Raw genomic sequence first — 13,505 nt, forward strand, 5'->3', positions numbered from 1 at the left:
ACTTAGACCATCAAATCCCTTCCCAGATTTTTGCCATCTTCACAGTCAGAAAAGAGGGACTGTTGCTTTAAGGACCAGGTAAGCCTGACCCTGCCTGGGGCCTCTCTGTCAGCTTGTGAGGTGGTACTGAGAAGAAACTGAAACAAAGAAAGGCAAGCCAGAAGTAGAGAGGAACACTTTGAGCCTCTGGATCCGTCCGTGCCTGATCTCCTTCTCAGACTAATAGATACATAAGCCAATAAATTGCTTTTTTGCTACTTGGAAAATGAGAAGATTTGGGCTAATACATTTCTCCATTTTCTTTTACTCCCAACTAGAAATATGACAAGGCTGAACCAGGAGAAGCCTTCCAAAGTAATCCTGATATCAACAATTTTTCCAAGACACTGAGAACAGACAGAGGTGCAGAGAACAAATCATTTGTTATGTGATCTTGAAAACCTCTCAGGCCTTTCAACAATGACCACAGAGTTCCTAGTCACGGATGACCACCCATTTCTAGATTTAAAACTTGGACTCAAAGCTTGCAGCTTAACCATAACCCTTCAAATTACCGTGTGTTTACAATGACTGATGTTTAAGCACCTACCTTACTGTACTTCTATATAGAAACCATCAGAAGGCATTTCTCAGAAGACAGCCACTAATTAGTCAGATTGAAGGTGAATTAGTAGGATATAAGGATGTATTTACAAGCTAGACTGTTACCACTTTGTAGGAAGCAAGCTAATAAAATCAGCTTCGCTGGAGCGAAATGGCACACAGTGAGGTCCTTGAGTCTCATTGCTTCCATTTGCTCAGAAGTAAGGGGTAAAAAGAGTTTTATAGCACAGTCTTGTTAGATTTCCAAGTACGGTCCCCAGTCCCCAGCACAGCATGGACTCCGGGAGGAAATGAGGTACAGACAGAGGTGGTAAGGCTCGTCAGCCATTGCCCCAACACCCCGTCCTCATACCCATCGTCCCGTATGGGGATTGATGGCCTCTCATCTTTTTCATGAGACCCATCCCCAGGTCCACCACTTTCTCTCCTCTCCATCCTTTACCTCATCACCTCTTCCTCCAGCCTGCTCCTCTTGCTGCTTTGCTTCAGGCCTCTCTGCCATTCTCAGTACTATGCACGAAAACAGGGTCCTTGGGCCAAAGAGATTGCCAACATTTCCCAGTCCTAGAAGGTCTCCCATAAACTTACCAAAAGGAAGATCTATAACTGCTGTAGCCTGAAGGCTGGACATTCATCAGCTGTGGAAAGATACATTAATCTCACGTTTGGAAGCCTAATTTTTTATGTCAAAAGTACTTTATGGTTTTATTCCATGAATATCACTGACTGAGGGAATCTGAGTAAAATCCCAGTGGGGCAGATGGCTGTGACTCCACAGTTGGCAGGGGGTTGGGAATCTAATCTTTTGGCAGTGCCTCTCTTCCTGTCCAGAGTCTTCTTTTCAGCTCTTCTGCCTCTCCGTGGCGGCATTAACATCCGTCACAGTCAACCAAGCCCGGAAGTCATCCCATCCCCCATATTCCCTCACACCTTTCTAGTCATCCCAAATCTGTGGGCCTCGGTATCCAGCCCCTCTTATACTGACCTCTGTATTAAGGAGGAAAGCTGGGAAAAGACAACCAGATTCACTTAGAGTCTGCCAGTGAGTGAGGGGCACCTGCATCAGATTGAAAAACAAAAGGAAAGAAGCCCTTTCCACTCTGGCACTAGTGTGCATATCTGTCTGCACGCGTGAGACTTGCACCACCTACTCTGATGTGTCAGACAGCTGACATCAGTGGAGCCAGTATTTCCTGCAATTCCTTCAGCCTCCTGACCTCCTAAAAACCAGCAGAAGTTTTCCATGATGTTTGTTTCCCCATCTACCCCTGCAGTTCTGTATATAACTACTACCCAATGTTCCAGGAGTCGGCAAACTTTCTGTGAAGAGCCAGATGGTAAATATTTTAGGCTCTGAGGGCCACATGCAGCCTCTGTCACAGCTGCTCAACTCTGCCATTGTAGTGCAAAAGCAGTCCTGAACAATACAGAAACAGAGGGGTGTGACTGTGGGCCAGTAAAACCTTATTTATAAAAACAAACAGTGGACTGAATTTGGCACACAGAGCCTAGTTTGCCAACCTCTGCAATCTTCAAGTTCTTTTTGCCTGAACTATTTATACAGTGGTTTCTATTTGCCTAATGCAATTCCCTAAATATCCATGAATACACTCCTTCCTTAGTGCCTTAACTCAAACCATCGTCATCTCTTATTAAAGCTAGTTGACCTTCGCTTTGGTCACCCCATCTGGAGTCTGTTTCTCAATCCGTACCTGACACATGCTGCTACGATTAATTCCCTGTCATTCCTGTGTAAACTCCTTCCAGTGTCTCCCCATCCCTTTTAGGTTACCTTGTGTCAGTTAGGGTCCCAACAGGAAGCAGATGACAAGGTCAAGTTACGATCATTCAGGATAGCCTCATTTACAAACATGGCCTGGATGAGGGGAGCCACAGTCACAGTGCAGTCGTTTGGGGTTTGTATCTTTGGGGCTGCTTCCACCTCCAGGCCCGCGGGGACTGCGCGGGAGTGACGTCAGAGCACAAAGAGTCGTACAGAAAGACCAGGTTTGGAGTTTTTTCATGTTGATTTTTTTTTAACCTAACTCTTCTCAGACTAGTGCCTTTATAGAATACAATCAAAGTTTATTAGAAGAAAATATGATATTTGAGAACACATAAAATACAAGCTCAATTTTTTATTATTAGATTCAACAGATATAAAGTATCCCTGTCAAATTGCTATAAAAGTTTATAAACTCTAACTCTCAGTTTCTGTTATTACCTCATCATGGGGCCAAGACAACCCTGAAGAGAGGGAACCAGAGGAATTAACTCCCAACCTAGCTTTACTCCCTCTCTCTCATCTCCTACCAACAACCTCCATTGGCCAAAACCAACCAGAAACCAGGCAGCAGGAGAGACTATTCACACCACCCATGCCACTCAGTCTCCTAGGCCAGAGCACGGGGTGCAGAGGTGAAGGGTGAAGCTAGAGGAACAAAAGCAACATAAGGAATCCCAGCTTGTTGTGATGAGCACCGGGTATTCATATGTAAGTAATGAATCACTAAATTCTTCTCCAGAAACCAATTTTACCATATATGTGAACTAACTAGAATTTAAGTAAGAACTTAAAAGGAAAAAAATGCTAACCCTGTCACAGAACTAAAATAAACATCCTAAAATGGATGGAACCACAAAAACAAAACAAAACAAAACAAAGAAAACCCCTGAATATCCAAAGCAATCCTAAGAAAAAAGAATAAAGCTGGAGGCATCATGCTCGCTGATTTCAAATTGTATTTCAAAGCTATAGTAATCAAAATAGTATGGCATTGGCATAAAAACAGACACAATGGAACAAAATAGGGAGCCCAGAAATAAACCCACACATATATAGTCAGTTAAATATCAACAAAGGAGCCAAAAATGTACAATGGGGAAAGAACAGTCTCTTCAATAAATGGTGTTGGGAAACCTGGACAATCATCTGCAAAAGAATGAGACTAGACCACTATCATACACCACACACAAAAATTAATTCAAAATGGATTAAAGACTTGAATGTAAGACCCGAAATCATAAAACTCCTGGAAGAAAACATAGGCAGCAAGCTCCTTCACACCAGCCTTGGTGATGATGTTTTAGATTTGACACTAAAAGCAAAGGCACCAAAAGCAAAAATAACAAGTGGGACAACATCAACCTAGAAGGTTCTTCATAGCAATGGAAACCATTGGCAAAATGAAAAGGCATCATACTGAGTGGAAGAAGATATTTGCAAGTCATATACATGATAAGGAGCTCATATCAAAAATACAGAAAGACTCATATAACTCAACAGCAACAGAAAGAGAAAAAAACCAATTTAAAAATGGGCAGAGGATCTGAATAGACATTCTTCTAATGAAGACATATTTATATCTGACAGACACATGAAAAGATGCTCAACCTGACTAAGCATCAGGGAAATGCAAATTAAAACCGCAATGTGATATTCCCTCACACAAGCCAGAAGGGCTAGTATCAAAAGACAATAAGAAGTGTCAACAAGTGTCGTGGAGGACCCCATTTTTCCCAGGCACACAGGAATTCCTAGTCTAAGGGGAAGTTGCTATTTCTGAGTGCTTCATTCAACTACCAGCCTTAACGACAATAACAGCTTCAGTCTATGTGCCAAACTGCCAAAAGCTATACCCTGATTCTATACATCAATTCTATGAAGTAGTATTACCACCCACTCTACAGGAGAAAAAGTGGTGATTTAAAAGCTTGAGTTGGGGGGCACTGTGGTAGGGCCCCCTCCCCAAAGGAAAAAAAAAATCCTCAAGGCAACCTGGCTGTACGTGGATGTGACAACATCCCTCATGACCTTGTAACATGAGACCACTTAATCAGACTACATGTTTGTATGTTACCATATATGAGAGACAAAGAAGTAGAAAATTTATTTTAAAAACTACACCATGTGGCTTTCGGGGCTCAGTTCTTTGTTACGAACTTAACTGAGCCATGCTGGCACAAATAAAGTTGCTTCCTAGAAAGAAAAGCCTCAGGTCATGACTCTCAGTGCGAGAATCCCGCTACAGTATCTGGGTGGTTCAGTGGGTTAAGCAGCCAACCCTTGATTTAAGCTCAGGTCATGATCTCACAGTTCATGAGATCAAGCCCTGCATCAGGCTCTGCACTGACAGCGTGGAGCCTGCTTGGGATTCTCTTTCTCTCTCTCTCTCTCTCTCTCTCTCTCTCTCTCTCCCTCGCTCCCCCTTGCACACTCTTTCTCTCTCAAAATAAATAAGTAAACATTAAAAAAGAAGAAGCAGCAGCTTCAGTTGGATGCTGAGACACTAATGAATGGGAGGGCCAAGACCCAAATCCAGGTCTGTGGTGCAAGTCCTGTGTTCCATCGGGCTGTCCTTCAAGAAGATCTGAAGCCAGCTTGTGCCAGGGAAGCACCAGAGAGCCTACCTTTCTGCAGCTTCTGCCCCATCATTGCCCTGGAAGTGGTCCCAGACTGTACCTAAGCGATGCGATCGAAGGAGTTTTACTGCATGCAAATATGGAAAGCTATAACTTAATTCAGGGCTGTTTGAAGCGTGCTCTCCTCCGAGGAAGTTAATTTTAAAAATCAATATTGACAGAGAAAACTGTCCAGTATTTCCCCATCCATCTTTCTCAACTGTCTTTTGTGATCTTTGTACCTATCTGTTGCAAAGTATTAACCTTCATGTTCTCCAGCATACAGACAAGCTATCTCCTTAGCTAATTGGCAGTTAACCTAACTAGAGGAGCAGCTGGGTGGCTCAGTCAGTTAAGCATCTGACTTCAGCTCCGGTCATGATCTCACAGTCCGTGAGACCGAGCCCCGCATCCAGTCTCTGCTGTCAGGACAAAGCCCGCTTCGGATCCTCTGTCCCCCTCTTCTCTCTGTCCCTTCCCTACTGACCACCTCTCTCTCCTCTCTCTGAAACACAAACATTAAAAACAGGAAAACAAAAAGCCTAACTAGAGAGACCTAGTTTTCATTAATCCATTCAAAAAAGCTCATCTTATCCAAAGTATTTGTCTTGTTCCTTCCTTCCCTGAAATGATCACAATGAGTCCATCCCAACTGAAAGCTCCAAGCGTGGTCTTAGGGCAGGAATGGGAGACATTGTTTTAAAATCAGACTGGAGTGGGGGCGCCGGGGTGGCTCAGTCAGTTAAGTGTCCAATTCTTGATTTCGGCTTGATGTCACTGCTCATGAGTTCCAGCCCCACATCAGGCTCTGTGCTGACAGTGCAGAGCCCGCTTGGGATTCTCTCTCTCTTGCTGCCCCTCCCTCTGTCTCTGCCTCTCTCTCTCTCTCTCTCTCTCTCTCTCAAAAATAAATAAATAAACATTTTAAAAATGAGACTGGAGTTACCCAGTGCATCAAAACAGTCAGAGAAGCTACTCTTAATTATTGGATTACAAAAGCCTCCTTCCTCAAAAAGAGTACTATTCTATGTCTTTGATAATTTTGTTCATAGGATTATTGTAGGATTGTGTAAGAAAAGTATCTAGTGCTGACTATAGCCCAATACCCTCCGGGGCACGGGACACACATTTGTTACAGTAGTTAATTAGCAATTTTCTCAGCCAACACAAATGATGTGTGCTCCTTGAGTAATTCATTACTCACCAATCTCCTACTCCTCTCTACAACCAATCTCTGGGTCTTCAACACATATGAAGTATAAAAGACAAACAGTACTTGGAGTGTGATTCTTTTTGTTTTGAGCAACTTCAAATGTGATATTATTAGGGTGACAGAAAAAGACACTAAGACATTATCATCACTGGGGGATGGGTTTGGATTTTTATTATTTTTGTTAATCTCTTCCAAATTTTCTGCAAAAGTTAGACATGAAAACAGCACTAAAGTTGTCCTTAATACCAAAAACATCTACTAAATCTGAAACCATGTTCCCCCCGATGACTTAAGTCTCACTTCCCTCCCCCTACCCAGTGGGCCCTAAGCCGCCACCCCAGCTCTGTTATTACCCCCATAGCTCACCCAGGGCAAGAATTTCAATTCCCAAGAAGAAGCTCCAGGGACAAGGGGAGGGGACCAAGGAGAGACTTCTCAAGTCATTGGTCCTAGCTGGAAAGGCCTCAGCCCCCGAGTCACTCTGCCTGAGGCCTCACCAGTGGAGAAAGCACGCACCCTCGTCTCTATCCTGGTCTTACCCTCTCTTCTGCTGCCTGATCCCAATAACTGGAGGCAGTCACAAGGGAAGGTCCCTCCCTTGGCCAACCCTACATTTGTGGTTAAGGAGATAAGGCTTCAAGGACCAAGCTTTTCTAGAATTCTGGCCACTAGTGGCTACTGCTCCCTCCAACCTTGGCAATAAATTCTACCCAGCATCATGCGAATCCAGAAGCAATCCCCCGGTGCGTAGGGGTCTGTGCAGAATGCATGATCATAAACAGACTCAAGAGGCTCCAGTTCACCCTGCGAGGGATTTCAAAGTGACTTGACCTAGAGCCTCAACTATTCCCAGAATCCCAGCCCATTGCTAGAAATGCAGAAACCCGCTTCACCAACATGTTTGTCTACAACCAGGGAGAAAGTGATGGCTGGCTATTCCCAGGACCTCTTGGACTTTGCAGAGGAAGGTCACGTGGGCTGAAGCTCTCCCTGACTCGCACGCCTTGTGAGAATGGGCAGCCCACTAGGAGCCAAGCTGCGGCCACCTCAGGCCAGGACTCAGAGTACAGGGCAGAATAATCCCACCCCTGGCTGTTTCACAAGCACCATGTGAATGTAGCTTTCGTGGCTCCCCTCTCCCACTCTAGGAGCAGGGCAGAGCTGGGGGCGGGGGGGGAGTGTTCCCAGGAGTGTGGTCAATATACTGTCCAGACAGGACATTTTGGGATGAAAGGCGCACTGCCAAGATACCAGATGTTAAACGGGAATACAGCAGACAAACCAGATGTATAGCTACCACAGAAAACATCTTCCACCCCTATTGCCAGGGCTCTGCTGCAGGAGTGGCGCCCTGTACTCTTTCTTCAGAATTTGTGCCACTGAGGAAAGCCTACTTTCGAAATCAACCAAGGCCTCCTCCAGCAAGCCCCCTGGCATCCCAAGAAGAGAAGAGGGAACTATCATATGAACCCCAGAAGTGTGGGCAGAGCCCTCTCTGTCTGGTTCACCATTGCATCGTCTGGGCCAAAAGAGTGCTTGGCAGGTAGTAAGTGCTCAATAAATTACTTGTTGAGTTAATACATGAATGCTTGAGCAGTTTCTTGAGTCATCAGCCGAACTCCAGAAAACCAGAGAGACTCGGCAATCCCAGGTAGCACTGTTGCCTAAACTAGGTAGCTGTTTAGGTTTGAACTCTGAATGGTTGTAAAAATCTAAGGTGCTGCATAGACTGCTATGCATTTCCCTGTGATGGAGTTTATAAATAAATATAAAATGTACAAAGCCCTAAAATACCAGATTGGGGGTGCCTGGGTGGCTCAGTTGTTTAAGCCTCTGACTTCAGCTCAGGTCATGATCTCACAGTTCATGAGTTCAAGCCCCGCACTGGGCTCTCTGCTGTCAGCACAGAGCCTGCTTTGCATCCTCTGTGGCCCTCTCTTTCTGCTCCTCCCCCACTCTCTCTCTCTCTCTCTGAAAAATAAACATTTAAAAAATGAAATGAAATGAAATAAAATAATAAAAATAAATACCAGATTGAACTGAAACTGTAAGTTTCCACAAGCAAACTGGGAACAAATGATTTTGAAGCCATTGCTGAACTTCAAATAAATGAACTACTTCCTATAATATTTCCAATGTGAACCCATCCAAAATTTTACTGGCCAAATTTGGGACTGAATCAAGCAAATGCTCACCACACACATCAGACTTCCTCTAGCCCCATCCTCACTGTGCGTACGTTCCCTGAGAAGCAGGTGCCCTGAGAGTCAGATGTGCAAGAGGTTCAGTGGGGGAAGGTCTGCAAAGTCTAAAGGAAAAGGAACAGGAGACGCATGGAGGGCTTTCAGACTGGGATGCAGGTGGGACACCTGGGACAGGAAGGGGGTAGGTAGGAGGGCCTCTGATGACACAGTTCTAAGAAGGCCTCAGCCAGGTTGATGGGGAATTATGGAGCCAGCTGCCGAGTAGAGGAGTCCTATGTTCTATAGGGATGAGCCAGCATCCATCAGTTATTGATGGGAAGGAGGTGTGGCCTCAGCACAAACATGGCGGCCAAGCAGAGGGCAGCAGCCACTACGCCCCTGCTGAGAAATTCTAAGCATCACGTGTTCAGGGCTGGCACACCTACCATTTGAAATAACACTCTCCCTGGAATGGCTTTTCTGTGAATCCAAACAGGGTCTGGTGAAAATGCATCAGCTATCAGTGGAACACTCACAGTAGGTTAACAGGTAAGCTCCTATCAGCAACATTTGCTCCCAACTGCTGTGACTTTTCACTCTACCAGTCAAGATAAAATTGTCTCATAGAATATCTCAATCAATGGCAAGCTTTTATTTAAAAAATAGAAATCTAATCTTTCATTTGAGTATTTCCAAAGAATCAAACTCATCCTGGGGAGACCACGTGGTGGCTGTCCAGAGGCACTGAAAAGGGAGGCATTTGGTCACCATCATCCAGCAGTAAACTCTTAGCACAGGGTTAGGTTTGAAGTTCTTCATGCTGCTCTTGGTCAATCAACGACTGTGATTTGGGTTCAGAAGCCATCCACGGAGAGCAAGGGTTGAGCCATCCTTAACTCATACCCAGATGAAACAACTTCCGCACAACAGCTGGTCCTCCCCAGTAACCCCTGTAAGAAATGACACAGAGAAGACTATTTGCATCAGAAAAGATAGCAGCAGGATGCTGAAAAGGAAGCCAAGTTGCTCACAGAGCATGCTTCTCAGCACACAAAGCAAGAGTTGTCTAGTGAGGTAGAAAGATCCCACGACCAGGAGTAGACAATGTACTTTGAATCCTGGCTTTGACACTGAGTTGTTATGTGAGACTATACATGCAGACTCAATTCAGCAAACCCGTGTGAAGCCTCTGCTACATGCAAACTGCAATCCTTTCTACTCTCATTTGCTTGTAAATTAAGTATAGGTCAGGATTTCCCAATTATGACCCTATTGACAATTTGGGCCAGACATTTCTCTGTTGTGGGACTGGCATATGCATTTTAAGAGGGTTAGCAGCATCTCTGGCCTCTACTCAATAGAGGCTCACAAGCATCCCCCCCAGTTGTGACAATCAAACATGTCTCCTGATACTGACAAATGTCCCCTCTAAGACAAAATCACTGGTGTACGTACCCTGACTTAACTATCTCTTAAGAGTTTGGACAAGTGGAATGAGATTGTCATTTTTTGTACCAAGAGAATTTTAGTTTTTGTTATTCTGTTTACTCATTGAATGCCTACTATGTAGCTCTTCAATGTCATCTCATTGATCTTCATCCTGTGAGGTAGGCAATGTTAATTTCACTTTGCAGATGAGAGTAGTTAAGCAACCTGCCCTAGGACACACAGCTAGTCAATGGCAGAAGCAGGACTCAGGCACAGGTCTGACTCCAAAGCTTTTGCACTTAATCACTATGGTTTATTTTTCCTAGAACACAATAAAAACAAAAGGTGGCAGATGAGAAAGTACTTGGCATGCGAAAGTGATTTACTATTATTTTTGTTATTATTAATCCAGTAGCAAGAGAACACAGCTAAGGTTTCAGATCCTTCATAGGCCACCATCGCAGATGCATTAGAAACAGCACAGCCAAGCAGACTCCAGGTGCCATTTCTGCCTTGGGTCATGATGTCTCCTGGAGCCAGAGGGCTTCCTTGAGACAACCACCCTGCACACAACTCTACCCTAGGTGACGACCTTACCTTAGCATCACATTCCAATACAGGAAAGGCATCAGGTCGGCCTTCATGAGGTACATGGAAAGTCGCTCTTTGCTCTGGTCAAAGGGGAAGGTCTCCAGCGGCTGAGCATTGTAGTCAAACTCCGCAAGAATCACCCGGTTGTAGCCAGTCACCAGGGGACACGAGGTGTAGCCATCATACTAAATTTGCATGTGAGACTGAGTTGGAAAGTGGCTCTTTATCTGGCATTATATAATACCTCAGAATTTATTATTTACTCTAAAGTAATTACAATTTAATTTTTATGGTCTATATACAGTGAAAAATGGAAATTATAGAACAAAAATATACTGAAGGCAAAAATGAAAGTGCCCATATTAGAGAAACCTAATACGGAAGTGGAAGAATTGTGGGAAAACACTGCTTCCACGTAGAGTAAGAGATGATCACTGAGATGACAATTCTTACAAGGCATACAAACCTTCTTTGTCGGTGTTTGATTCTTCATAATCAGAGAAATCGTTCTGTCAAGTATTCCTGACTGGGCAGCTATAAAAGAAACAGAAAAGTCAGAAAAATATAAGCATCTAGGTTTTCCAAGAAAACTAATTTGCCAATAAATGCAAAGAAATTAAGAAGCCTCCATTCCCTATCCCTCTAGATTTTTAAAATTGTTTTATTATGTTTAATTTTCTTTTTAAGTTTATTTATTTTTGAGAGAAAGAGAGAGAGAGAGAGAGAGAGAGAGAATCCCAAGCAGGCTCCACACTGTCAGTGCAGAGCCCAGCATGGGGCTCGAACTCATGACCATGACATTATGACCTGAGCTGGAAGCTTCACAGACTGGGCACCCAGGCCCCCCAATCCCTCTAGATTTTAATTAGAACATGACTCATCTTACCACTCAAAGTTCTCACTATGAGGAGGTGTTCTTCAATTCATCAAAGGCCCAGACAGATGCCTCTCTAAGTGTGAAACTCAAGAGCCAGCTCTCTCCAAACAAGAAAACTGTAAGGGTGGCCCTACCCCAACCCCAGACCCCCTCCTCCTCAGGGTCAATAGTTGTCAACTTGGTCTGTGTGTCAAGAATCCCTTAGATTCTCAGATGTCCCTTTCTCCTGGTTCAGACAGCCTCAACTGCCCCAGGTATATTCAATTAGACAACACAGTGAGTGCTCCTCTGTCCTGGAGTGCCCTTGCCGAGGCTGGACCAGATGGAGACAGATACACAGGTGGCCATATGTTTTTGTTTTTGACGGTAACAGTGGGAGACTGCTGTTTTTATTATGAAAATATTCAAAGTCTTATCTTTCTTGTTTCATCTATTCCATCATAGATGCCACTTTTATTTTCTGGAGTATTTTCAGAGCAAACATCACAACAATTCACCCAGAAATATTTCCATGCATATCTCTGATATATGAGGAACTTTTTAAACACAAACACAATAGCAATTTTATACATGAATTATTAGCAATAATTCCTTAATATCATCTAATCCCAGTCTGTGCTCAATTTTGAATAATTAAGACTGCCCTTTTAAAAATACAAGCACTTTGTGTCTCTCGAGGTAGAAAATTGGATTTACTTTGAGGAAAGGTGGATTAGATTTATACTGTAAAATACTCATTAAAGCAGTTGCTTTGAAATCCCCAAAATCAGGAGGAGTCAACAAGCTTTTTGTGTAAGGGAACATTTTACACCTTGTGGGCCAAGAGGCAAATATCAAAGATATTAAGTAACAAGAGAGAAAAAAAAAAGTTTATTAACAAAACCCAAAATATAACAATAATTTTTTGTAATATAGGTCCACTAGTAAGAAGAATGAAGTTCTTCTCTCTGAACCTCAATGCTCCCTATCATCAAATTGATTAGAAATGTTAACCAATAGAGGGGTGCCTGGGTGGCTCAGTCAGTTGAGTGTCCGACCTCGGTCATGATCTCGCAGTCCATGAGTTCGAGCCCCGCATCAGGCTCTGTGCTGACAACTCAGAGCCAGAGCCTGTTTGAGATTCTGTGTCTCCCTCTCTCTCTGTCCCTCCCCTGCTCATGCTGGCTCTCTCTCCCTCAAAAATAAATAAACATTTAAAATTTTGAAAAAGAAAAAAAATATTAACGAGTAGAAATCATTGCTAGCCAGTTGTACAAAAACAGGCAGCAGGTTGCATTTGGCCCCCAGACTGTAGTCTGCTGATGCCCAAATCAAAAAAACAATAATTTTTTTCTGGAATGAGGGGTTTCAAAAAAAAAATGAGGAGTAAATGACTCTGCAATATAATAACTGGTTGTCCTCATTGTCTTAACATCTCTAAAGATCCTACCTCCCTTGTGGAAAACTTTGCTCCCCTTTGAGGACGATATAGAGTTCAGAATCTTAACTGAGGGGCCAAAGAGGCCCCTGAAGAAGGGCATCAAGACCAACAGGAGAGGAGAGAAGATGGCCAGTGGGTACCACCTGCCGAGAGGTTGGGACGCAGGAGGCAGTCACACCGTCCGGGTGTGTGTGGATGAAAGTGTATGTGACTTGCTGTGCCTTTGCGTCCTGTATTATAATCCCCTTCTGCTACACCCAAACCTTCAGTTAGCTTCTGTTAAATGCCACATCCTGGTCTTGGCTGTGCTGTGGGTAATTAAGGGAGAATCTTGGGGCAGAGGAAGAGGCATGAGCCCCGGGAAGCTAGATTCAATGCGGCAAGATGGGGTCTCACCCCCAGTAGCACAGAGGTCTGGAATGAGGTAAGACACGTGGCTGGGCAGCAAGGGAAGCGAAGGGTGGGTTAGTGGTACAGGTGGAAGCATTGCCAGGGAGACTCAGAGGCCCCGGGGAAGGGAAACTAGTGAAAATGTAGATCCACTTGGGGAACACTGGGACTCTGTTATTTACTCACTAAAATGTGAAGTGACATCTTAAAAAAAAGCATTCACTACAGCACTGTCTGAAATACAAATGGACCGGAAACAATGTAAATATAAATTAAGAGTAGACTCATTAAATAAATTCTGGAGCAACCATGCAATAGAATACAGACTGGAAAATAACAGATGTAGAAACAATGGAGATGCTCTCTACATGGCCAGGAGGGACATAGAAGCAGGGCAGA

General features: G+C 43.9%; 1 protein-coding gene across 2 annotated transcripts in view; it reads right to left on the reverse strand.

Annotated features, from left to right (window-relative positions):
* Positions 1-9,033: 9,033 nt before the first annotated feature.
* SQOR (sulfide quinone oxidoreductase) overlaps positions 9,034-13,505 on the reverse strand; it is a 50,308-nt gene continuing 45,836 nt past the window's right edge. For both annotated transcript variants that reach the window (XM_077764470.1, XM_077764471.1), the window contains 3 exons: positions 10,886-10,953; positions 10,426-10,604; positions 9,034-9,350 (listed from right to left, as the gene is read on the reverse strand). In XM_077764470.1, coding sequence (XP_077620596.1) covers positions 9,293-9,350; positions 10,426-10,604; positions 10,886-10,953 — 305 coding nt within the window. In that variant the 3' untranslated portion in view covers positions 9,034-9,292. The remainder of the gene's footprint in view (positions 9,351-10,425; positions 10,605-10,885; positions 10,954-13,505) is intronic.

The sequence above is a fragment of the Crocuta crocuta genome, unplaced genomic scaffold (genome assembly GCF_008692635.1).
Source record: "Crocuta crocuta isolate KB4526 unplaced genomic scaffold, BGI_CrCroc_1.0 scaffold102, whole genome shotgun sequence".
Lineage (NCBI taxonomy): Eukaryota > Metazoa > Chordata > Mammalia > Carnivora > Hyaenidae > Crocuta > Crocuta crocuta.